This window comes from Saccostrea cucullata, unplaced genomic scaffold, assembly GCF_032062105.1.
Source record: "Saccostrea cucullata isolate Sc308-1 unplaced genomic scaffold, CSIRO_AGI_Scuc_v1 ctg2062, whole genome shotgun sequence".
In the NCBI taxonomy this organism is placed as follows: Eukaryota; Metazoa; Mollusca; class Bivalvia; order Ostreida; family Ostreidae; genus Saccostrea; species Saccostrea cuccullata.
In genome coordinates, this window is record NW_026936732.1 from 10,457 (window position 1) to 33,478 (window position 23,022).

General features: G+C 31.7%; 3 protein-coding genes across 3 annotated transcripts; 1 reads left to right on the forward strand and 2 right to left on the reverse strand.

The window, feature by feature from the left end:
- The first annotated feature begins 1,107 nt into the window (after positions 1–1,107).
- Positions 1,108–2,063, forward strand: LOC134246394 (uncharacterized). The gene has a single exon (XM_062728758.1). It carries the CDS (start codon positions 1,178–1,180, stop codon positions 1,550–1,552), a length of 375 nt encoding a protein of 124 aa, XP_062584742.1. The 5' UTR covers positions 1,108–1,177; the 3' UTR covers positions 1,553–2,063.
- Positions 2,064–3,350: 1,287 nt separating this feature from the next.
- Positions 3,351–12,533, reverse strand: LOC134246395 (D-aspartate oxidase-like). Its single transcript, XM_062728759.1, has 11 exons — positions 12,171–12,533; positions 10,819–11,015; positions 10,586–10,700; positions 9,967–10,052; positions 7,447–7,512; positions 5,487–5,541; positions 5,052–5,153; positions 4,688–4,749; positions 4,459–4,576; positions 3,957–4,055; positions 3,351–3,584 (listed from the first exon to the last, which is right to left on the reverse strand). Exons 2-11 carry the CDS (start codon positions 11,010–11,012, stop codon positions 3,474–3,476), a joined length of 1,008 nt encoding a protein of 335 aa, XP_062584743.1. The 5' UTR covers positions 11,013–11,015; positions 12,171–12,533; the 3' UTR covers positions 3,351–3,473.
- A 1,067-nt stretch (positions 12,534–13,600) lies between these two features.
- Positions 13,601–21,017, reverse strand: LOC134246397 (D-aspartate oxidase-like). Its single transcript, XM_062728761.1, has 10 exons — positions 20,663–21,017; positions 20,107–20,221; positions 17,886–17,968; positions 17,729–17,794; positions 17,544–17,598; positions 16,483–16,584; positions 16,066–16,127; positions 15,822–15,939; positions 15,439–15,537; positions 13,601–14,557 (listed from the first exon to the last, which is right to left on the reverse strand). Exons 1-10 carry the CDS (start codon positions 20,854–20,856, stop codon positions 14,450–14,452), a joined length of 1,002 nt encoding a protein of 333 aa, XP_062584745.1. The 5' UTR covers positions 20,857–21,017; the 3' UTR covers positions 13,601–14,449.
- Positions 21,018–23,022: the final 2,005 nt, after the last annotated feature.

Here is a 23,022-nt window from a genome sequence, read left to right on the forward strand (position 1 = left end):
GTAAATCCATGCTCGTATCTTCGAATCCTTAATTTGGGCTGTATGATTCAAGCATTGTTGTGTTTTCATAAGTAATGCAAAGTGGTTTTGTGAATAGTAACATTCCGCACATATATAAAAAGGTATAACAATTTCATGTTTTCGTGACATTTGGATATTGGAGATAACTTCGAAAACAAATGATTTGGAATACTCATCGGTTTCATATTTTCTCAGGGATTATCTCAAAGTTTTGCGAAAAATAAAAATCGTATGAGATAAATAAAAAGTAATTTGATATTTGCTTTATTCAATTCTCTGAATTGGTGGATATTTGCTAGGCAGGCCTCGAGAATGTACATATTTCAACTCGATCGTTGGATAAAACAAATATCAAATTACACAATATATATATCCTCTCTATGTACACATGTATACTGGTATCTCATTATATCGCGGTACTTAATTCTTTTGCATAAAAAAGTAAAATTACAATTTTTTAACTTAACTTCTATCAAATGATATTAATAAATCTAACTATAGCCTAACTTTTAAGTGTCAAATTATTTTCCAAGCTTGCATCGTTTAACTTATGGTCTATTTTTAAAACAGGAACTCTTAATTACCTCCTAAGTTGGAGAGTCTCATTGTATCGCGGTATGGGAAAACATGGGTGCTTCTAGCTGACATGGACGTCAATTTTTATTTTTGAATTTACGATGTAATTCTACATTAAAAATAATTAATTGTACAAATTAACAGTCTTTAAAAATTAACTTTATTATAATTTTCAATAGCTTATAAATTTAATGGTCTAAATATAATAAAAACGGGACAGGAAATCTGTAAAACTACGTTTTATTTGAATATTTCTTTTCAAACGGATGTTCCCTACTTTTTAATCATGAAAAAGTAAACACTCAGACAAAATACACATTGTCCATCAACAAAAAGAATATAGGCTATGTATCAAATTTTTTTGCAATATACCGCGATACAATGAAACCCGCGATGTAATGAGACACCAGTATATATATATCTCTTAACATTTAACAGCGGTAAAAGATATTTTTTAACTACCGGGTATTGCGTGCGTCATGAATTAAAAGAGACAAACTGTTTTGGGAAAATCACACACCTGTTCTACTGAAATTGAATCGAAAATGAAACTACATGTATACCCGTCCCAAAATTGAATATGAAGCCTTCAGAAATCTTCTACAGTCAAGACTCCATCAAAGAAAAGTTTGATAATGGTCATACAATATATTCTACTGTGAGCGTGTGCAAAAAGCACCCTTATGTCATCAACAAAATTCCCAGGATGAGAGTTTGTAAGAAAGACGGAAAATGGTACACCCTGGATAATCGTCGTCTCTGGGTCTTTAGGAAACTAGAAGCAGACGGTCATATCAAGGATGTTAAAGTCAACCAGGTTAGCAAGGATCGTCTGCCAGCGGAGAAGTTCACCACTGAAAATGGAGGTGAAAGCGTGGAGATCAGACGTGCTTTTGTTGATATCTTTGATTTGGATTCAGATGAGGACGAATCTGATGAAGATTATTTCTTTTGAGAGGTTATCAACAGTGGTTTGGATGGCCTAATCTTTCCGTGTTATTATTTTTTAAAACTTTCATTATGATTTTATTGCTGTAATTCTGTATATTTTAGTGTCATGTGATTGATCGACTTTGCCGACTTATTCCCTTGTCTTTGACTATTTGGAACATGGATCTTTACAATGTGTTTAATTGTCGAAGATAAATGAACCAAATAAAGAATTATCTGTTATGCTTTGGATTTTGCAATGCATATCATTAACTGGCTGATGATACCTGCACTCATTAGAATCGATATAGGACCCATTAGATTCGATATTTATATAAATGGGATATCTATAGTTAATATTTCTTATAAAAAATATATATTAAAGATTTGGGGAACAAATTGCAAATGTGAAACAGAATATACCATGAACTTTTGTCTATTACAAACAGTTAGATCTATATACTTTCGTTTTATATGTTTAAACAAAACTTTCTGTGATATTTAACGCTGTTTTCTAAAATAAATTTTAAACTTAACCTGGCTCTTATGAATCTCTAAAGAACACACATATAAAACTACCCTAGTATATGCTATGCTTTGACGATCAAAATTTGAAATATTACACGGTGGATTACCCAAAACATTTCAAACATTTTAGGCCTAATGTAAAGACGTACGTATGAAAATTGGCTTAAATTTCATTATACACTTGATGTTTTGTATTTTAAATTTCCGCTTCACTCAAAGAAGCACATGTAGCTTTTGGAGATGAAGCCAGAAATTGAACAAAGGGAAAACTGGACGTAACATGTCTTTACAGATTTCATCTTATTCAAACGAAGCCTCTTATTATTTAACATTTCTGAATTTCAGAATTTCATTTTATCATCAACAAAGTTTTCGTTACGTAAAAGAATACATTTACATTAGCTAATTTGGGAATTATTGTCACCTTTATTTCGTTATGGGGAAGTTTTTTTTAATTTTTCACGCACGGTAGTCATACATTATTACAGCTTATGACGTCTTTTTATCATTTTTTCCTTTAAAAAGGTGTTCATTTTATGAAACCTTTCCTTTAAAATTCTTCAAATAAAAAGTACATATAATAAATATCATATAACAGGAAGTTTCCAAGTCTAGTCAATAGCAGTAATTTTACACTAAGAGAAGATATTTAAAACAAAGATTGCTTATTTGAGTGATTAATTTTTTTAAAATCATGAATGAAATTTATAACACACATTTAAAAAACCGCGCTAGGGAAAGTTTTGCAATTTTACAATACCGACCTTTCGTGTAGGAATTTCTCCCAAAGTACCGTAAGGAGGAATTTCTCATTATTATACCCCCGCTTGAAAAGTGGGAGAGTAAATAGTGATCGGGATGTCGTCTGTCCGTTCGTCAGTGTGTTAGGCTTTAGGGTACCCATCTCTTATCCACAACTCCTCTTATACTGGCTGAGTGGATTTTAGAAGAGATTTTTAAAGATTTGTTCTATATTTTTCTATGTAAAAGAATCTTAGTCATGATTTTGACATTGTGACCTCAAAGGATGCTTCTATATGAGTTTCATATTTCGGGTTTCCCATAGCAAAACATGGACACTGTCCTTCTTTCCATAATATCGAAGGGTACCCATCTCTTATCCGTAACTCCTCCCATTTCACTGAATAAAATTTACTGATACTTTCACAGATTCTTTGAATCTTTGTTACATAATGCCACTGAGCGGCTCTTATTTTACTTTTTGATCTGACACTTATTTCGAGTTTCCCAGATCAAAATATGTACTTTGTTATTAAGATCATATGGGAGGTGGGGTATCATTTACAGAGCTCAGTACTCACAGTACCTCTAGTTTTTATTAGAAAAGATAAAAGAAAGAAAGGGCACATTTTATATCAATAAATGGCTCGAATGTTAAACTAGACACATGTTGAATATCACAACTTGGACTGAGAATTTATACAGCTTACAACAAGGTTGGCAGCTTCCATACTAGTACCCCAACTCAATCCAATACCGTCTGAACAATGCCCGTAATTATGAACAACCTTTCGAATATAAAGCAAGTGGATAATTCATAAAGCATGCACACATTACATTTAACATAATCCAACTCAGAAACTGAAAGATTGTTCACCTGTACTTTAGTCTTTTTTTAAGTTTAAAATCACTTAATTATAGAGTTTAACAAGTCATTTTTGTAACATATAGACTTTGAAACATGATAAACTGATATGAGAGAATTTCAAATAGATCTGGTGTATGCCATTTCATGAAAAAAGGCTTAGAAAGATATACGTATATATGCTATCCAACTGATTTAAAATATGACATTTTGAGATAACAGTAAAAAAGGATACAGTAAATATACTAGTATTTATAATCCAGTGTTAAAATGATACAGGCTGACTAATACTTACAATCATTTTGCCACGATCTGACTGTATATCTTCTTTTTCAAGTCTAAGAGGGGATCGAATCGGCCTCAGCCCTACCCATTCATTATCGATTTCAGCTGACTGCAGAAAAAAATAGAAGCAACTTAACTGATTGGTGGCCAGTCATTTATTATTAATGTTTTTGAATGCAATTCCTGTTTAGGTTATTGAGGTTGGTTTGCCAGTTGTAGCAATTTTGTTTGTTTGTTTTTGATGATAAAAATAATGATTATTTATTATTATTGTGTTGACGGTTAATAGGGAAAGTGTGCTCAAACCGAGCACCTGATCCCACCTCTGGAATTTCCCTGGACCCGTGTTTTATGCCTTTTTAACATTTTTATTGTTTATAGAGTTTTTTAGATGTCAGATATCATCATCTTCACCTAATACATTATGTATAAGGATGTCCATCTTTATCAGTAAATAACTGATATTTGTATTCATCAAATTTTCATTTGAATGATTTTTAAATTTTGAAAACCTTTAAAGAAGGGCAAATTTTGCAACATCTTTCCATGATTGCTTTTGAATCTTCTTTACTTATGGATGTGTTGAAATTGTTATCTTCCCTGCATCCTCCGACCGCCACCAGGTCCTGGCTTTAATAAACAACAATGAATTTTACTGTTTTCAAATCTTGTAAATTTTTCAATCCCAGTTACAAAACTGTACAAATAGACAAATCATTTCCACAAAATTTCTACACTTACTTTGGAATTATATATGCATCCCCGTCTGTATATACACAATATTTTATCCATGGTGCTTTCACCTTTTCAACAAAAACGAAAAAGTGACATGTAAAATGAAATGATATACTCAGTCATACTAACAAAAATCTAAAAGTTAATTCTGTTAATTTAATTACACAAGAAAATTAATATTAAACATGTGAAAGTTTCCATAAAATATTTGAAATGCAGTCAAATCTGTCATATCGGAAATAAACAGGGAGACAAATATGAAGGAATAGACAAGGCGTCAAATTGCATTGTATAAAGCTTAAATAGGGCCAAATACACTCTGAAACGGGATGTGTCCAACTTTCTCTATTATATTATTCTAAATATATACTCTCAAAAGCTGTCCTCGATTTGGATAAATCTTTTTGTCTCCGAACAACTGACGACTGCCTATTGCAGAACAATTTACAACGACATCGCACCGTCCAACAAACTGCAAAATGAAAATTAAAAGATTTATTTATAAAGTTCTTAAGGAAAGAACAATATAAGGTTGCACACTCAAAGTCAACTTGCATTGATTTCCTCTTTACTAAACTAGAGTAATTACAAGCAACAGACCTCTAGACCTCTTGGCTTTCAGTTATGTCATAAGTGTGCATTCAAAATTATCACTCCATCAACTGTCATGCATATTGAACATCAATAATATTTCAAATGTTTTGATATATATGCATAATTATTTAAGTATTTACAATTAATATATACATGTATGTTTGATGTTACGTATAATAGGAGACAGTTTTTGTTAAATGGCACCTTTTACCTCATCTATGCTATTAACTCGTCTTCGTTCAATTTTCCCGCCATTTTGAAGAAACCTGTAAAAGTAGTTTTTTTAATCCCAGTTTTGAGAATAAGTATACATAAAAATCAGTCACAAAAGTTGTCAATTGTCCCATATAATTAACAAGAGGCCCATGGGCCACATCGCTCACCCGAGCATTGTGGCTAGGAAAAAGTAGTAATTGGTTTACTATTGAAAAGTTTTTTAAAACTTTAAAAAAACATGAATAATAGTTTAACAAAAATCTACACTAATATATATACTTTGCATCCATATAAATATGAGCAATTATGAATTTGCTATTCTTGAGAAGAAGATTTTTAAAGAGTTTTTCTATATATTTCTATATAAACTTTTGGTCGGCCATTGTGGCCCCGCCCTACCCCCGGGGGTCATGATTTGAACAAATTTAAATCTACACTACCTGGGGATGCTTCCATATAAATATGAGCAATTATGGCTTTGCTGTTCTTGAGAAGAAGATTTTAAAAGAATTTTCCTATATATTTCTATATAAAATTGTGAAAAAAATAAAAGGCCTTTGGTCCCTCCCTAGGGGTCATGATTTGAATAAATGTGAATCTGACCTGGGGATGCTTCCATATAAATATGAGCAATTATGGCTTTGCTGTTTGTTTTTTAAAGAATTTTCCAATATATTCTATATAAAACTTTGGTGACGGCCATTGTGGCCCCGCCCTACCCCCGGGAGTCACAATTTGTACAAACTTGAATCTACACTACCTGGGGATGCATCCATATAAATATGAGCAATTATGGCTTTGCTGTTCTTGAGAAGAATTTTTTTTTTTTTATATATTTTTATAAAACTTTGTTTCAGCCATTTTGGCCCCGCCCTACCCCCGGGGGTCATGATTTGTACAAACTTGAATCTACACTACCTGAGGATGCTTCCATATAAATATGATCAATTATGGCTATGCTATTTTTGAGAAGAAGATTTTTAAAGAATTTTCCTATATATTTCTATATAAAACTTTGGTCGGCCATTGTGGCCCCGCCCTACCCCCGGGGGTCATGATTTGAATAAACTTGAATCTACACTACCTGGGGATGCTTCCATATAAATATGAGCAATTATGGCTTTGCTGTTCTTGAGAAGAAGATTTTTAAAGAATTTTCCTATATATTTCTGTATAAAACTTTGGTCGGCCATTGTGGCCCTGCCCTATCCCCGGGGGACATGATTTGAACAAACTTAAATCTACACTATCTGAGGATGTTTCCCCATAAGTTTCATCTTTCCTGGCACAGTGGTTCTTGAGAAGAAGTTTTTTTTAAAATATATCACCAAATTTTCAGTAATTCTCAATTATCTCCCCTTGAATGAAAATGGCCCTAATTTGTACAAACTTGAATCCCCTTCACCCAAGGATACTTTGTGGCAAGTTTAATTGAAATTGGCCCAGTGGTTCTTGAGAGGAAGTCCAAAATGTGAAAAGTTTACAGACAGATGGACAGACGGACGCCGGACAAAATGTGATCAGAAAAGCTCACTTGAGCCTTCGGCATAGGTGAGCTAAAAACCAAGTACCTATTTTTTAAAAATGTACATTTAGCGTTAGACACCAGTGTATATTAGCATGTAAATTAGCATGATAAGAATTTTTTTAATAGATTGATTCGTGCTGTCTTAATAACTATAAAAACTTTGTACACATATTTTCTTACTTATTGCTGCAGAAATATGCACACGTTGAATTAAAAAAAAATATGAAACTTTCACATATTGTAGAAAAGGGTATATTCATTACGTCATACAATGTACATCATTGTTTCATTTTATTTAGAAGATCAGATTTTTGTTTTTAGCATGAAACTCAATGTAAATTCTTATATTGTGAACCATACGGATATAATAGGACAAAATCAGTAATACTGATTTATTATAATTAAATAAAATTATAAATAACCTTACCTTCTGAGAAGCCATGCAAGGTATAATTTTGTTGTAATAACAACTGTAGTTACAAGATACCCAAACCTAGAAAGATAACATTGATTTTTAGGTCACCTGAGTAAACTCAGGTGACCTATTGCTATCCGTTTTCGTCCGTCGTCGTCCGTCGTTCGTCGTCCGTCGTCCGTCGTTCGTCGTCCATCGTGTGTTAACATTTGAACATTTTAGCTTCTTCTCTGCAACCACTGAACCAATTTCAACCAAATTTGGCACAAAGCATCTATGGGTGAAGGGGAACAAAAATTGTGAATTTCATGATCCCTGCCCCCCTGGGGCCCGAGGGGTGGGGCCAAAACCACTAAAATTAATGCAATCTTTAAAAATCTTCTTCTTTACTCCTGGACATCAAGCAGTCAAACTGTTTGCATGATTGTAATCAGCATTGAGTCCTTTACCAAAATTGTGAAATTCATGGCCCTGGGGTCAGGGGTTCTAGTGCTAGGGCGGGGCTAAATAAGTATATAGTGAAAATGCAATATTTCTTTGGAAATCTTCTTCTCTACTCTTGCATATTAAATAAACCAATTAAGTACATAGTTATGATGAGCAAGAGTGCCTTACCAAAATTGTGAATTTTATGGCCCCAGGGTCAGGGGCCCTGGTGTTAGGGCGGGGCTCTATTGATTATATATAGTGAAAATACATGAATTCTTTGAAAATCTTCTTCTCTGCCCCTGGGTATTAAATATACTAACTAAGTGCATAGTTATGATGAGCATGAGTTTCTACCAAAATTGTGAATTTTATGGCCCCAGGGTCAAGGGTTCTGGTGTTAGGGCGGGGCTCTATTGATTATATATAGTGAAAATACATGATTTCTTTGAAAATCTTCTTCTCTGCCCCTGGGTATTAAATATACTAACTAAGTGCATAGTTATGATGAGCATGAGTGCCTCTACCAAAATTGTGAATTTTATGGCCCCAGGGTCAAGGGTTCTGGTGTTAGGGCGGGGCTCTATAGATTACATATAGTAAAAATACATGAATTCTTTGAAAATCTTCTTCTCTGCTCCTAGGTATTAAATAAACTAACTAAGTGCATAGTTATGATGAGCAAGAGTGTTTTTACCAAAATTGTGAATTTTATGGCCCCAGGGTCAGGGGTTCTGGTGTTAGGGCAGGGCTCTATTGATTATACATTGAAAATACATGAATTCTTTGAAAATCTTCTTCTCTGCTTAGGAATTAAATAAACTAAGTACATATGAGTTATGATGAGCAAGAATGCCTCTTTTAAAATTATGAATTTTATGGCCCCAGGGTCAGGGGTTCTGGTGTTAGGGGGTGGGGCTCAATTGATTATATAATGAAAATACATTAAATCTTTGAAAAAATTTTTCTTTGTCTCTGGGTATAAAGCAGATGAACTACCTTTATAGTTATGATGAGAAAGGGCCCTAATCTTGCAGAATTGTGAATTTCAAAGCCCCAGGGTCAGGGGTGGGGTGGGGGCTCTGTTATATATACGAAAATGGATTTATTGTTTGAAATCTGCTCTTTTGTATTTATAAAACATTTATTTATTTTTTGATATTAAGGGTGCCTTTTTGAAATTTGTGCAATGTGTGGACCTAGGGTCAAAGGTTTATGTCACAGTGTTAGGGGCACTACTGGTTATTGGAATGCATTTTTGTTCCCCTACCCTGCATATGGGTATTCAGTAACCAAGCTAAGCAACTGCTAAGTGTATTGTTATGATGATCAATGGTGCCTCTTTTAAAATTGTGAATGTCATATAGCATCTGGCTTAAAACATGAATCAAATTCAATAACTGGAAAATTGTTGCGTAATGCTCAGGTGACCTATAAGGCCCGTGGGCCTCTTGTTTTTATATACTTTGAGGTGTATGTATATTGCTTTTGGATTCAATTTAAATTTTGTTTTGTTTTTGGTGTACTTTAGAACTGCAGATTTCTCCATCTGTGCACACATTGATATTTTTTCTTTACATTAGAATATTTTTTCAAATATTTTGTACAGCTCTTATCCAATTTTCATTTTTATATATCTGTATGTCTTTTGATATCAAAAAAGTCTTATTTCATTACAATTAAGGTATATCAATTTTGAATAACTCTTGAGTATGTGTCATTGATTATATTAACACCATATCAACTTTCTCTACATCTCATCAAGCCTTTATCTATCGTTTAATATCTCTGTCTTTCAAAATGTTTTAGTCAGCATAGCTTTTTTTTTAATTTGTAAGGTCGACATAGCTAGTTAAATTTTTTTAAATAAGACAACGCCTTTGAGTTTGAATTGCATTTGAGAAACTTTAACCTTCGACATAAACTGCCATACGAAGGCATCAGTGTTTCAAAAACACATCTTGTTTCTTCTAGTACTTTTCACAAGGTTTTGTGAAAATTATTCCGGAGTGAAAAGAAGAGCGTTTGCTCCGAGTTTATAAGGTCGAATTTATTATTTGCTTTTACATTAAATTCAGTTCTTTTTTCAAATGCATTTCTACTTACTTAAAGTATTTGTTAAACCCCAGCTTTCTCACTTCTTCTTCTCTTAAATCGTGAAACGTGAACACAACATCTTTATAAAGAGGATCCTACATCAATGATTAAATAAAAGATGTCAAAGTGTTGTCTTAACTCCCACAAGAAATGAATATCTATTACTATTGTAATTTTCAAAAATTGTAATGATAAAAAATTCATTTTTTCCATAAGTTATCCGTTAAAAATCAAATTCAATTTTCTTGTGGATATAGAGTTAATGAATTAGGGAACAGAAAACTTAGACATTGTTAAAAGTGACCAGAAACCCAAAGTCATGAATTTTGGATCTTTTGGATATACCAGATTGAGGTTAATATGTTTATTTGAATTTTAAGTATATTTTTATAATCTCATGCAAAAATGTAAATTGATATATTTCGATTTTTTTTCATGAAATTATAATTGTAAAGATTAAGAGAAATTCGTATTGTTGACATTTGTTACCTTAACTTAAATGATTGGTGGGAGAGAAGGTAAAAGTCTCCGTTTGACAATATCGTGACTTAAACAAAATTAAAAAGATACCTCTACATTATATCAATAAACATAGTTTATAATTTAATTAAAACAGTTGGATAATTACCGATATTTCTGTTTGACTTAACATGAATGAAGGTGTTATGGCAATGCCTGCTGTACCAGCTTCTTCTGACATAGCTAGAGAGGAAAAGTGGTCCCATCCGTCTTGTGTCCATTTTCTATATATAATAATATAGCACAGAAAAGTTAATAAAACGAAGAAAATTTTTGATTCAAAATTTAGCATTTACCTTGACTTAAAAATCAAAATATTAAAAAAATTTATGTCTTCAATACTTGGCTCTTTCTATGTTAACTCCTGGAATATACTCTGACGTCGGTCTAAAAATAGCGCCAGCTCCAAAACTTGTCGTTCCTTCTATTATGTGTTCTGCTACAATAGTCACGTGACAAGACGGAAGGAGACGCTGTATGTTGACGGCAGTAGAGAGGCCAACTACGCCAGCGCCGATTACTGTCACGCCAACCATGTCCTATATATAAGTATCTAGGATAAATAAAAGTAAGGATATATCAGGAAAAAATAGTCGCGAAGTTCCGAAAAAATTCAAATAATGTCTATTAAAAAAATGAAAAAACATTTTTAATCGCGAAATAAAGTCGTCGTGAATAAAATTTGGTTTACAGTAATGAAAATAACATTTTTGCACCGAATCGATACATACATGTATAATTACATAGAAAATAATGTAAGTTTTATAAACTGCTTTCTCCAGTTGATATGTTGATGTTGTATGGTGTATATCATTGTTGGTACATGTACGTTTGCTGAACATGTATACATCATTTCAGCAAACCGGAAAAAGCAGATACAAAATCATATATTCTTTTGTATTATATATCTCTTCTTCTTTCAAAGTGGCTGCATGTAGACTTAGTCCGCAAAGTTCATTGACTAATACTGCAGACCCGTAGGAAGCAAATAGAAAAGGGTTGACACAGCCCAAACCCAAAATTCATTCTAGAGCACTACCTAGCAATTGTTCTTTGAAAACCAAGAAAAAATACATAATTTTACTTTTATACACGTGCCTCCGAATGCAACAAAACAACTAGGTAAGGTTATTGTGAGGATAAAGAAAAGTGTGGGTTTTAAAATCAAATACACAAGTGTATTGAATATATTAATTTTATGATTTAGTCAAAAGCCAGACAATAATCCCAAGAATTTACAACATTTCAAATAATGATTTGTATCTGTAAAAAAAATATTGAAAATTCGTAAAAAATAAAATACAGTGTATATAAAAAATGATAAACGAATTGATGGACGCATTCAAGCTTTCATTTTTAACACAAATGAGCTTCCGTAAGAAATCTATGTCGTAGCAACACTCTTTTTCAGTTTTCTTAGGATTTGATATTGCAATTTTAAGCATACAAACTTCATAAACTATTGATATATTTATAGAGGATGTGAAAATATCCCAGCACTCCATCTCTTATTCAAAGCAAACACAGGAATAAAAGGAGAATGAGTCTCATTATAAATTGCCTTATATACAGTAATGTTTTTATGACAGAAAGAGGAATAATTTCATTTCAACGTAACAGACACCTTTAATAAGGAATTTGCACAGCCTCATAAAAGGTGAAACAAAATATTAGAGAAAAAAACGTGTACTTACAGCTTAATCTGACAGTTTTACTGGGTTCCAGGTCTGATCTTTCTATATATATAATTATATATGGCATGATAAAAGGATGACCCCGTGATACTCGTCAATGTCGGATATCGTTGTGTACCCGCAGTAATCTTTCTAGGTTTCTAGGCTTTTAACATATATGTTTACAAATATAGAAGTTAGCCATATAAATTTGTATGGCGTGTCAAACGTTGCAATATTCGTTCTTTTCCATTTGATTTGTTTAAAGGATAATGATCATACCTAACTGCCGAATCTGGCCCCAACTATTTGATGCAAAGATCAAAACACATTTTTTAATTGGGATAGTTTGTGCTTAAGAGCTTAAAATGATGCTTGCTTTAAAACCGGCACGAATTTTGATTTAAAATGTAAATGGAGGACGCAAAGGTAGAGCATTTTCCTCAATTCTGTTGGAATTTTGCCAAATTTGATATACTTTTCACTTCGAAAAACACAGAGCACTTGCCTATCTTAGATTTTTATACCAAAGATGCATCAAATTCTAGTGCATGAAATATATACATAGGATAGATTACTTGTGTTTTATATTTTCTGATACAAAATTTGATGGAAAATGAATGATATTTTGCATAAAAATTGGAAAAATCGAAAATTGTGGACATCTGTGAGTGATAAAACCAAACATTAATAAAAAATGTGTTCAGGTTCTTATATATATACTGTTGTATCATTCTAAAAGACACCCCAAACCAGAGGACAAAAAGGGGTCTTAGGCTATCTTGCCCTTTGTATTGTATAATTTTCCATTTAATTTATATAAACTTCTACTTATGCTGTGTTATCTATATTTGTATTGTATAATTTTCTATTTGTATAATTAATTTTATTTACAATGCATATTTTTATTTATACTCTATATATTTCAGTTGTATTTAGTGCATGTACATTGCCTTTTTATTATATATTTTTTTATTTGTATTGTATAATTTTAATTATTTTAATTTTCTATTTGTATTGTATATTTTTTCATAAGTGGAATGGATTAATTTTCATTTTCATTTATTATGTTTTTGCATCCTATCATTTTCCTATTGCACTGCATAATTTTTCATTTGTACTGTTTTATTTCCATTTGTACTTGATTATTTTCCATTTCCTTTGTATAATTTTTCCATTTTCACTGTATAATTATTCATCCTTACAATTTTTCATTTTCCCGGAAAAAAAATATATAAATGGAAAATAATAGAATATAAATGAAAAACATATATATTAAATATACATATAATGCAAATTTTAAAATATACAATATAAATGGGATATTATGAATTTGAATTTTAAAAAAATGAATGATATAATAGTAATACAAATGGAAAATAAATGGACATGGAAAATAATTCAAAACATACTAAAAATTATACAATTCAAGAGGAAAAAAATTTTGGGGAGGGGGGGGGGTCGAATATTACAACGCTTGATATACCATAAAAGTAAACTTTTAATGATCATGGAAAGCGTTCTTTATTTGCTTTAATTTTAATAAATTTACAATGAAATAAGAATAGTTTGTACATGTCATATCGTATAAGTATTGTTTACAGCTGATTTTTGATGTTGAGTAAGATGGAGCCATTTAGCATCTTTATGTATGACTTGTAATTTTCATCCTTATTTATTTAATTAATTAAAAAGTAAATTTCGCATAACTACTAGAAACTTTGTCATTTCCCGAGGCCCAGTATATCTACAGGCATAGAAGTTCTGTTGATAAGGAAACAAAAAATGTTTTTTCTGTTATTTCAATCGAGAAACATTGAACATTAATTAAAAATTAATAATTAAATCCTGCATTTTATTAAGCAATGTATAATATTATAAGTTAAGTACATTTTATTAAATTGTATCAAAACTACTTAAAACAACGGATTCTATTGTATGAAACAAATTCAAATATACATAAAATCACAATTAAAATTAGTTTCTATATTTGCCACTATATGGGGAAAACTTTGAATTGATTATCAAATAATGAATTTCAAAATAAGGCAGAAGAAATTGGTTTTATCACATAATTATACACAGAGAAAAATAGAATATACATAATGAAGTTGTAGCACTGTACATGTCCATATCTGGAAAAGTTAATTGTTTAACATGTTTTTATAAACAACAATAAACTTCCATATATTCAATCAACATCAGAAGTAAAAATTAAAAAAAAACATTTTATGAAGGCAATGACTTTGACTAGTCCTGAAGTAACTATTTGCTGTTCCCAACTCAAGGAAAATACAGCATCATAGTTTTGAACCAAGCAATGCCTCTTTGACTAGCTCAGCAGCATCTATGCTGGTGCCCCAACTCATTGAAATTCCATTAGCACCATGTCCATAATTATGAACAACCTAAAACAAAAATAATTCTGCTGTGAATCTTTAAAAATTATGCAAGATTTCCCTTTGAAAAAAAGCAAATTAATAACTGATATCATCAAATCTTGTACTAATACATGTATCATTTTACAAAGCTTAAGAGTGCCACTTTTTATATTGCATTTAATATATAGTTATTGAAAATTTATTGGTTCTTTTATTCTACAAGCATATTTTACTGATTTAAAAAGTCAAATAATACCTGCTATTGTATTGTAATTTTTTAAAAAATGAATTACTATGTTCCTTTTTTTCGATAATAATAATATTTTAAAATAAATGTTATGTTTTATGATTGTACTATATATGATACAAAATCTCGTTTCATTTTATCATTTGCATATTTACTTGCACTACGGTACATTAGGGTTGTACATACATTTACATAAAGTTTGAAAAATGGTGTTCAATAATGTTTAAAGTATTATGCTTTGGAATTATTGTCACATTAAGTTTTGTATTTCAAAACAATTTCTGATCAATTTCAATCTAAAGTTAATTTTGATTTTATTTGTATAAACATTATTTGAAACATACTGTCAAGTTTGTCAGCAATTGAATATGTGAAAATTAAAAGCACGTGTTGGAAATGTCATCTGCATTTATTCCAAGGGTTTGTGAATGGTGCTTGTTAGTTTTAGAAAGTTGATTGTACATTTCTTCTAAATTTTGAAATAACAACAATACTAAATACTAAATGTCTATTTAGCGCTTTCCGATCTGTTTGTCTTTGAGAAAGAGTAACCTCCAACTGGGGTAGAAGTAGGGTTAAAACATGAATATGTGTTTGAACCAAGAATCATTATTTCCTAAGAATACTGTTGTGTGTGAGAAAGGGAAAAAGTGAGACTTGCTTTTAAAGGTCCCTTTTTAAGCTGTATAACTTCTTTCTCAATACGAATGGGAAAACGTGTTGGACGAAGTCCTACCCACTCGTGATCAATCTTTGCTCCCTGTAGTTGAAAGAAATAATCATGACAATCAAGGCAAAAGCTCTAAAATAAACTACATTAAATATGAATTACACATTTATAGAGTTTAATAAAAAAGGTCAACTTTCAATCGAATTTGTATTAAATTATTTACCTTTGTGTATTCCTGTTATTTTATAAGTAGTTGAATTTTCTAGATTGATTTATCATTTTTATTATTTTACATAAATTTGCATAAATCTTTTCTCCGCAAACTTTTATATCTGCTTATTTAATTGATAATTAAAAAGAATAGTGCATATTACCTTTAAAGCTGGAAATATCTTAAAGCATCTTTCTAAGATCCCTTCCCGGTCCTTGCTTTCTATATTAAGATTAAAATTGTTCTCCTGTCGACAACCTCCAACAACCAGTAAATCACCACTAAAATCAATTTATTCAAGTCCGTAAATATACATAATTATATACAACATATACATTTATAAACTCGAGTAATTATTAAGCTAAGAAAATTAATTATACACAATTCATTTTATCTAAAATATTTACTTTGGAATAAGGTAGGCATCGTCTTCTGTATATACAAAATTCTTTATCCATGGTGCTTTAACCTAAAACATGTTAATAAAAGGAAAATATGTGTTATAAATATCTGTACATGTATCTTCTTTCAATTGAAATCATTTGAACCTATAACTTGCACTTCCTGCAAGTTTGTTTAAATGTTTTAATTAAAATTCATTAACATACTTTAGAATTAAACGAGCATTTATCTATTTAAAAAATGCAATTTTGAATCTTAATTGTCTGCAAAATGAAATATATTACATATGGTTGAGATTTAAAATATCTATTTTTAAAATTAATAATTATTTATATTTGGATGTGGTGGTGCTGGTGGTGTTTTAAAATTAAAATTGATTAAATTACCTATATTGATAATTAATATCTCATTATATTATTTACCCTGAGTAACTGTCCACGAACAGGAAATATTGACTTGTCCCCAAACAGAGTGCGACTTCCGAAACCAGTACAGTTGACGACAATATCGTACATACCAACCAGCTGAAAAGTGAAAGGGGTTAAGTTAATAAAGAACAGTGGTCAATTCATTCTCACAATGTCAAGGTTTTTGTTACATCCCCCGCTTGAAAACGTGGAGTTATGAAGTCAAAAAACCATGACATTGTGAGGAGGTGATCCATGTGAAAATTATTTTACAATTCAAAGTGATTAGGATAAAAACTCATTAATCAACTCCTCTCATACCACTGAATGAAATTTGATGAAACTTTCAGAAGAGATCTTTATTACATATTGCCATTGTGCACCTCCTATATTACATTTTGACTAACAAATATTTTGGGTTTGACATAGAAGAACAAAAAAAACTCCCATTAAAAAACAAAAAAAACAAAAAAACGACCCGATGAAAGTAAATCGTTGTGTAAAAAACCTTAAGTTAATCTTTAAAAGTGCTTTCTGTATTGGAATTTTGCTACAATAACATTTAATATAATGCAGTTTATAGACTTATCTTGTGAACTCGAGCCTAGAGAGTGACAATTTCTTAAACTTTATAACACACTGGGACATATTTTCACATGCATGTGCATATTATACATGTATTTATTCCGATGAAAGTGAAATCTTTTGTTAAATAAAACTTTGGTTGAATAAAAACTTTGTCACTTTGAAAATACTCAGTACTTTCTGTATTCGAATGTTGATACAATAGCATTTAATAACCGTTTCTTCATGTTCGTAATTTTTTATCTGTTATCTTTACATGTGTTTTATATCATATACAATAAGCCATTTATACTAAGGAAGTGAGTGTGCAATGACCTTGAAATGCATAGAGACTGCAAGTATTCTCCTACCCTTCTTCCGGCATTTCCTACACAGGACTTTAATTGGTGACATAAATAGGCGCATTTTGTATTGTCATTTTTTTTATTTGAGCATAAAATTTTCCAGAACGCCAATTTGTATATTATTTTCAAATTCATAGTAGTACTTACTTCATTCAAATCATCGATCCGCCTCTGTTCTGTTTGACCCCCGTTTTCTTTAAACCTAGTTATAATTAAATGCAATTCAAGATCGTTCACTGATAACATGCCATGTCTTTTGTAATCAAACAACCATTAATGTCAAAACAAACTTAAATGGATATAAAATTATGGGATAATTTGGTAAGTTTTACCTCTCAAATAACCATGGTAGATAGTCTTTGACTGTTGCAATAACTGTAGTAACTATGTAGGCGTAACTAAAATAAGAAAAGTATTGTGAGGTAAAGACCATTTAACTGGATTAACAGCAACTAAAGCAAATTCCACAGAAATGTATTATTTTCTCACTTGTAATGGCCAAAGCCCAGTTTTAGCTTTGACTCTGTGCTCAGTTCGTGAAAACTGTACACAACATCTTTATATACTGGATTCTAGAAAAGAAATCATGTATATTTTAGAAATCAATGCAGATAATGTGTTATGGTAAGCAATTGACACAAAGGTCTATTAGCCAAAACGTTGTCGTGTCTAGATATTCTGTGGGTATTTTTTTCTTTGGATAATTTTGAAATAGATCTTTAATGTTTTCTTCCATGTTTTGGTCCCACTGTAAGACGTAAGAGATCGGTCCTTCGGATGAGACCGTATAAACCGAGGTCCCGTGTCGCAGGAAGTGCTGGTAAAAAAAGACCCTTCACTGCTCAATAGTCCTGAGTGCCGAGTACATAGGACAAAATTTGCAGCTTTCCATCAGCAAGTGGGGCGTCTCCATTTGAGTGAAATTTTTTTTCGAGGGACGGTTAAACAACATACAATCAATCAATCCATGTTTTGGTATGACTGTAAAGTATGAATGTTATTTGAGAGCCCCATTTACCTTAATTTTTGTTTTTCTAAATGTATAACTAGCAATTATTACTGAGTCTATATACCTAATCTTTTGTTTGACAAAATATTATACAACAAACGACTTTCTGAGTGTCTACAAACATTTTGTATAAGATTTTGTACCTTAACCTTTTTTGACGAAGAAATTGAACTTGGTAAATGTTTCAGTTGAACATATTCAAATTATACGTGAACATTCATGTGCTCAAGTATACCTACTTCAACTTTTGGTTGATCGTCATGGGGAGCGGAAAGGGCAAAAATTTACCATAATGAGAAAACATTCAATCACCATCTATTTATGAGTGTACCTAATTCCACATTTGACTGACCAAGTACAATCTGTTTAAACAATGACTATCTTTTCGTGTCTCGACTTTTGTCTAAGCGTGTAACGCATTGACCATCTGTATGTATACCTCCACTTTTATTTGATAAAATAACTGACAATCTTACCACTGACAATCTCTGCGTACCTCCACTTTTGTCTAAGTATGCAATTAACCAATGACAAACTAAACGTACACTGTACCTCCACTTTTGTCTAAGTATTACTAAATGACAAAATAAATGTGTCTCCATTTTTTCTGACTAAGTGAGTAACCACTGAAAATCTAAAAGTACCTCTACTTTTGTCTGACTAAGTATGTAACTGTTAATTGTCTACACTCCACTTTTGTCAGTCTAAATATTTAACCACTGACAATCTAAATGTACCTCCACTTTAGTTGGACTAAGTATATACACACATGTAACCAATAACTGATTGATTGATTGTTTATTGTTTAACGTCACTCTCGAGAATTTTTCACTCAGATGGAGACCTAAACAACCTAAAACAAAAATAATTCTGCTGTGAATCTTTAAAAATTATGCAAGATTTCGCTTTGAGAAAAAGCAATTTAAGAACTGATATCACCAAATCTTGTACTAATATCATTTTACAACGAGTGCCACTTTTTATATTGTATCTAATATATAGTTATTGAAAATTTATTGGTTCATTTATTCTACAAGCATATTTTACTGATTTAAAAAGTCAAATAATACCTGCTATTGTATTGTAATTTTTAAAAAAATGAAATACTATGTTCCTTTTTTTCGATAACAATAATATTTTGAAATAAATGTTATGCTTTATGATTGTACTATATATGATATAAAATCTCGTTTCATTTTATCATTTGCATAAACGGTATTTACTTGCACTACGGTACTGACTAAGTGAGTAACCACTGAAAATCTAAAAGTACCTCTACTTTTGTCTGACTAAGTATGTAACTGTTAATTGTCTACACTCCACTTTTGTCAGTCTAAATATTTAACCACTGACAATCTAAACGTACCTCCACTTTAGTTGGACTAAGTATAACACACATGTAATCAATAACTGATTGATTGTTTGTTTATCGTTTAACGTCACTCTCGAGAATTTTTCACTCAGATGGAGACGCCACCACTTGCTGGTGGAGAGCTGCAAATTTTGTCCTATGCTCAGCACTAAGGGCCATGGCAGAGAGGGATCTTTTTCGTGCCAGCACCTTCTGCGACACGGGACCTCGATTTATACGGTCTCATCCGAAGGACTGGATTCAACTCCTTACTTCGCGACTCTAGAGCAGACGATATATAACCACTGCGTCAGTCAGGCGACATATAACCATTGACAATCTGTACGTACCATCACTTTAGTCTGACTAAGTACATAACCGGTGACAATCTGCATTCCGGCCTCCTTGGCCTTGTCGGACACAGCTAGTGAGGAATAAAACTCCCATCCTGTTCGTGACCATTTGCTGCAAAAAAAAAACTTAATTTCTTAATACTTAGTAGTATACATAAATTTCTTATCAGCATATTTTTCTACGCATTTCAAATTTTTTTTTTACCCCAGGGTTCCCCTTTATTAATAGCAAATATGACGTCATTCCCCGCTAAAAATAAAAAAATACCACGAAAACGTATATACCACGAAAACACATGACGCGACGGGTATAGTAATCTGATACCCATTTCTTATCCGCAACTCTTCTCATACAACGGAATGAAATTTGGTGAGACTTTCAAAGAATCTATATTACATATTGCCATTTTGCACCTACTATTTGACTTTTGGATCCAACACATATTTTGGATTTCCCATAGCAAAACATGATCACTGCCAATCTATTCATATGGGAGGTGGGGGCATCATTTAGTGAACTAATTGCTCACAGTATCTCTAGTTTTTAACTTACCGTATTTTCTCTTCTGGAACTCCTCCAATATACTTGGTGCTGGGTCGGAACAATCCTCCAGCGCCCCAACTTGTCGTTTCCTGGCCGAATTTTTCCGAGATAATTTTTACCCTAGCTGATGGAAGCTGCTTCTGTATGTTCAGAGCTGTTGACACGCCAATGATGCCTGCCCCTAACACGGCAATGTTGTACATCTTGTGTTAGCTGACTGGAATAATATGTTAATGACCAACAATTTGTAGATATGCTTCATGACAATGAATTTATACTTAACCAAAACAGAAAATCCCACAATTATAAATTCACTTCTCTGTTTTAAAAATATGAGAGTACAGATGTTTTTTTTTTTTTTTGATTTCTTTCACCAATTCTGTTTTTTTAATAATATTATATGAATTATAATAATATCGATCATCTGTTATAGCCTAGAGCCCTAAACTACACTTATGAATACAAATTGCTGTTCTTCTAAATGTCCTCCTTTCTCTGAACTTAATTAATACCAATTTTTGATCACAGTAAAATTTCATGTAAGCTTAAGCCTTGAAATTATAACGGAAGTGATAATCTTCAACCAAAGTAACGAACGTCAGTGCTTTAAGGTACCAGCTAGTATGTTTTATTATTCTAGGAAAGGAAAGTCACTGACTTTAATTTGGCTTTTCATAATTAAGCACCTAAAGAAAATAGAAAGAAAAGAAAACAATAACAAAGAGTGGTCGATCTCAAGTACTCTACAAACAATATACAAATTTGTACACAGGGCGTTCGTTCGTAGGGACCCCGCCCCCCAAATCTCTAAAAATGGAATCAGGTGCCTAGGAGGAGTAAGCATCCCTTGTTAACTGGTCAAACCTGCCTTGCCCATGATGAGTCCTATATGTATTGATTACGTACACGGAAAATTCCGTAGTCAAATTTTATAATATAAGTACACAGGCAAATCAACTGATATGAAACATGTCAGGCAAATACGATCCAATGTTAGGTTTGTAGTTGCAAATAACGTCATTATTACGACTATAGAGGTTACGAAATGATGATTTAATTAATCAGATAGAGGTTACATCAACTTATATATTTAGCTCTTCCCTGTCCAGATATGTTATTTTATCAAAAGAAGTGCGAAAGATAGTATTGTTCTTCCGCCTACCTCCAAGTCAATTTTCAAAATGTTAAGATATTTGAATGATTTTTAATATCTATATTGATATTTATATGGATTTTCATAGAACAAATACTTACTTCTTTAGGAAAACAACGAGCGATAACCCCAAAATTTTGGTAAAAACGGAAATATTTTTATAACATCTTTCCCCCAGTGAAACATAAATTCCTTTTTACGGGTAATAAGGACTGTCATTTCACAAATTCATATAAAAACATTTTGTGTTTCGGGGTTGGGGCAACATATGTTTTTATAGAAAAAACAACAAAAATGCTTATTTTTTCAGTAATTCCTCAGTGCTTTACAACTGAAACATAATAATTTACTAATATATGCTTAATTTCATACGCATAAAACATAACAGAAGACTTAAGAAACATTTATTCATATCCAATAATATCTCAGAATGTGATGATGCTGTATTATAAGCCAACTAGCTCGATTTCAGTGGAAAATATCGTCTAACCACCACCACCCCCTTATTTCAAGAGTTGGAAGTAGGAATATTTTACTATTTAGCACTGGAATTAGAATAATTAATCAATTACCTTCGAACTGTTCTTTGTATTAAACAAAACTGTTATGGCCATGGATAAAGTCATCAGAATTGAATTAAATGATTATAAATGTAGGGGGAATCGGGAGTTAACCTTGCGTAGTTCTTTGCAACTACGAACATCAATTTGTGACTTGAATTTTACTTACGTTAATGTGCCTATTGATCCTTTTTCTTTTGAAATGCAACTGATTTAAAATTGATATTAAAACTTTTTGCAAAATCCTTAGTTTAATTTTATTCTTTGTGGATAATTTATACGCATGGCTGACCTATTGTTTGTTGGTTGTCACTTTTTCCATAACCAAAAAGGATCAACACAATCATATAAACAAACACCCTCATTGCATTTTCGGTTGAGAAGTTCAGTCAGCACCTCTTGCTTTTCCCATTATAACACCAAGAACACTGCTTTCTGTTAATATATTTTTAATGCAAATTTTGTTATTAAAAATATATATTCATCATATACCTGTTACATGAAATAAGGTAAGATGGGATAAAATTATCCCACGTTCGTTTCAGTACCCATGCAAACAACTAGATAGTAATTTCGTATTTGTTGTATTTTGAGATCTCCCCTTGTTATCTAAAGACCAATACACTGGTCTTCACAGATCTAAGCAGGCAACGAAA